Source organism: Pteronotus mesoamericanus, unplaced genomic scaffold (genome assembly GCF_021234165.1).
Source record: "Pteronotus mesoamericanus isolate MK-2021 breed Mesoamerican mustached bat unplaced genomic scaffold, CSHL_Meso_final contig_177, whole genome shotgun sequence".
NCBI classification, from domain to species: Eukaryota; Metazoa; Chordata; class Mammalia; order Chiroptera; family Mormoopidae; genus Pteronotus; species Pteronotus mesoamericanus.
In genome coordinates this window covers 1,403,443-1,406,784 of record NW_026555073.1, presented here as the reverse complement: position 1 = coordinate 1,406,784, position 3,342 = coordinate 1,403,443, and the positions used below count along the sequence as shown (strand labels likewise).

Genomic DNA, 3,342 nt, shown 5'->3' with positions numbered 1-3,342 from the left:
GAAATAAATTTGAACTTCTAATGCTATTTTAAACTTAACGGTACTACATTTATTTAAAAATGTGGTTTGAAAGATAACAATGTTCTTTTCTGCTATAAAATATAAGTTAGTGATAAAAACCCAGGGAACATTTATACTCTATTGTGTCTACTTGAAAACTATTAATCAGACATGAGCACTGTGTGGGAAATCACAGAAAATTTAGGTGTGATTGTTACTTTTCAGTGATCATCTGGGCAGAAATGTACACATGTGGAGAAAAGAAATATAAGGATTTGATTAATACATTTTTCTGCTTTAATTCAAAATTTAGTACTTAGCATCAAAGTAGGCAGATTATATTTTCTTACTCTGTTTTAATTTATAATAAAAGAATCTTAAAATATCAGAATTACTAATGGATATTATATTGTAAAGTATATTCCAGTGAGGCATTAATTTCAACGTAAAGGGCCGGGGGGGGGCGGTTTGCTTCTGAAATCTCCATCAAAGTATAACCCCTTTAGTGTTTGACCTATTAATATAAAGAATTACGGAGATGTATATAGCCCAATGGTAAATCATGATTGAATTTGTGGATTGAAGTCCACTTGTTCACGTGTCTTATATTTTATAGGACTCTGGATTTTATTTTAGTAATGATGTAGAGTTTTATAAGCGAATATGTGATGATTATTTTTTGTCATGTTTTCCAGACTTTTCCCACATCAGGATCAAGCTAGATTTATGCAAGAATTGGAAAGATTCTTAAAGATTTTGGCAGTTAGGCCTCTATGTTGTTGGGAAATACTTCTCTGATATGATCTTTTCTCTTTTCTTTTACATTGGTCTGTTTAATTTTTAAAAGATATATATCTTACAAAATTATATATGTTCCATATGTATATTTCTAAAATATATACTTATTATATATGTATAATCTTGGAAAAATTAGATTGCTAGAGAGATTACATATATCTAAATGTCCACCCGTTTGACTCAGTTTCTGAGCTAATGCTTCTCTTATCTTCATGCCTACTCCCGTCTTAATCCCAGTAAATAAAGTGATGTTAGTTCAATTTGCCAGAAGTTTTTACACTTCTTACTCATACATTGCCGCCACTCCTTGAAATCAGGAAGTTTAGTGCTGGCTTCCTGAATGTTCCTTCAATTTGTTTCAAACTGTAGGAAATCTGGCGGGGATTATCCAGGCTTTTCACAGTGTGATAAAGTCTTTGAAGTTAACTTTCTGTAAGTTGGCAAAACGCCATTAGACAGCATCAATTTTTGGTTCTGTAGTCACGGTGCTTTGTTGGAAAAGCTGGGTGTTGTTGTTGGTGTTGCTTTGAGTTTTAATTTGACTTTGCACTACCCCATTGATTGGAAGTTAAAACATGTTTTATGTGTTTAATTTTGTAAATGGACTAACATAATTTGAAGTGTAGAATACTCAGAGTTATACTGAAATGAGAAATAAAGTAGCAGAAAACATTAGTGAGAAGATACAGGAAAAAAAAACCACCACCGTCCATCTTGTGCCTTACATCATTTGAGAATTAAAGTGCACATTGTAGTATAACATGGTAATTCCTTTTGTAATTGTGAGAAGACAGTTTTCAGAGTGATCTGTAAATAATGCTTATAAATATGCAATACTAATTGCTTTCGATAGATTTCTGTGGTGTGTACTAGAAAATGAAGCAATGACGGAAAAAAAATGGATAAAAACAAATTTATGTGAGCTCCTTGGAAGTTTCAAATAAGGGGGTGGGTGGAAGCCAATCCGTTTGTCTTGGAGATGCTGCCGATTATATTTTGTATTCTCAAAACCTTGAAGAAAGGTCATATGGGTTTATTCAGTGTTTGTATTGCTACGTCATGAGAGTTGGGAGTTTTGAATCTAAAGTGATCGGTTTCTTTGCAGGAAGTGGGGGGGGGAGCAAGTGGGCCAGCGGTAACGGTAGAAACGACTTTGCGTCACAGTCACCTTGGGCTCCAAGCGGTTGGCAAGATGGTGATCGTGCCGTAACAGAGGGACTGTAGCCCTACGTCAGCCAGCGTTGGTCCCAAAGGTCCAGAAGACAAGCGTTTTGAAGATGGAGGCCAATCAGGAAGGCGCCGTGTCCCCACCGGAAGAGTCACCCGAAGTCCTTTCGACCGACTCTAACCGGGGCCCCGAAGAAGCTGCGGACTTGCCGGAGGCCCAGAAGGAGAAAGGGTACCGGCCCTCCAAGTCCGGCAACATCCTCCGCGCGTGGCTGTTCCAGCACCGCCTGCACGCGTACCCGTCGGAAAGGGAGAAGCGCATGCTGTCGCAGCGCACGGGGCTGTCGTACGCGCAGGTCGCCAACTGGTTCATCAACGCCCGCCGGCGCATCCTGCCACAGATGCTGCAGAAGAGTGGCGACGACCTCTGCCGGAGCCCCCGGTCCCAGCAGAAGAGCAAGACCGAGGGCCCGACAGCCCGCGAGAAAGCCGGCTCCCCTGCGCAGGCCGACGCGGACGCGGGCGACAGAGCCCCCGGGAGCGCAGCCGCGGCCCAAGGCCCGGGGCTGGAGACGCAGCCGGAGGCGGGCGTCGAGGACGGCGCCGGCAGGCCCTCGCGGACGTCCTCTCCCGACTTCAGCAGCTTCCACCTGCTGGTGGAGGCCGCGGTGCAAAGGGCAGCAGAACTGGAGCTGGAGAAGGAGCGAGACGCCAAGCCCTGACTTCCCACGTCTCCCCCTTTGGCCGCGACGGTACGTCCATTTACACTTCCCCTACCGCGGCGTTGTGCTTGTACCTTTTGTAGAGATAGTGTTCCTTCCAGGGGGTTGATGAGAGCCATCAACACAGGCTGGGACTCACTCCTTGCATCCACAGGGGAGAATCGTGCAGCGAACATCTCTTCTTGACTGTTTCCTCTCCCATTGAAACACTTTATGTACAATTACACCAATTCCCCTGATACCTCTTCACAGAGGACTGTTTTGACTTTTCTGATCGGACGTTTGGGTCCCAGGGCTGCTGCAGAGAGCAAGTCACCCCTCTTTATTCCTCTCCCTGTCACTTTCCCTGTTTATCACCGTCACTGATGCAAAATAAAGGCTCTGTAAAAAAAAAAAAAGGCGAGAAATACCACTGGTCTCATTTTAGCGTGGACGTTTTTCTGCAATGCCCAACTCTTCTTCCTTTATGCTGTTCAGTCCTGAATTTTTTTCTGCAGGGGAATAAGCCTAATAGGAAAGCAGAGTCAATTCATAAGCATATCACGTGTAAAGGTTGAAGTATTTTCACGGGTACCACGGAAAACTGCACCATAAAGGTAAGAAAATTCCAGATGGGAATTGTCTGCCATTGGCTGTTGAACAGTTGGTTTTAGAG

At 43.2% G+C, this 3,342-nt stretch overlaps 1 protein-coding gene across 1 annotated transcript; it reads left to right on the top strand.

The window, feature by feature from the left end:
• Window positions 1-2,075: 2,075 nt before the first annotated feature.
• TGIF2LX (TGFB induced factor homeobox 2 like X-linked) lies at window positions 2,076-2,687 on the top strand. The gene has a single exon (XM_054566619.1). The coding sequence runs from the start codon at window positions 2,076-2,078 to the stop codon at window positions 2,685-2,687; it is 612 nt and encodes a 203-aa protein (XP_054422594.1).
• Window positions 2,688-3,342: the final 655 nt, after the last annotated feature.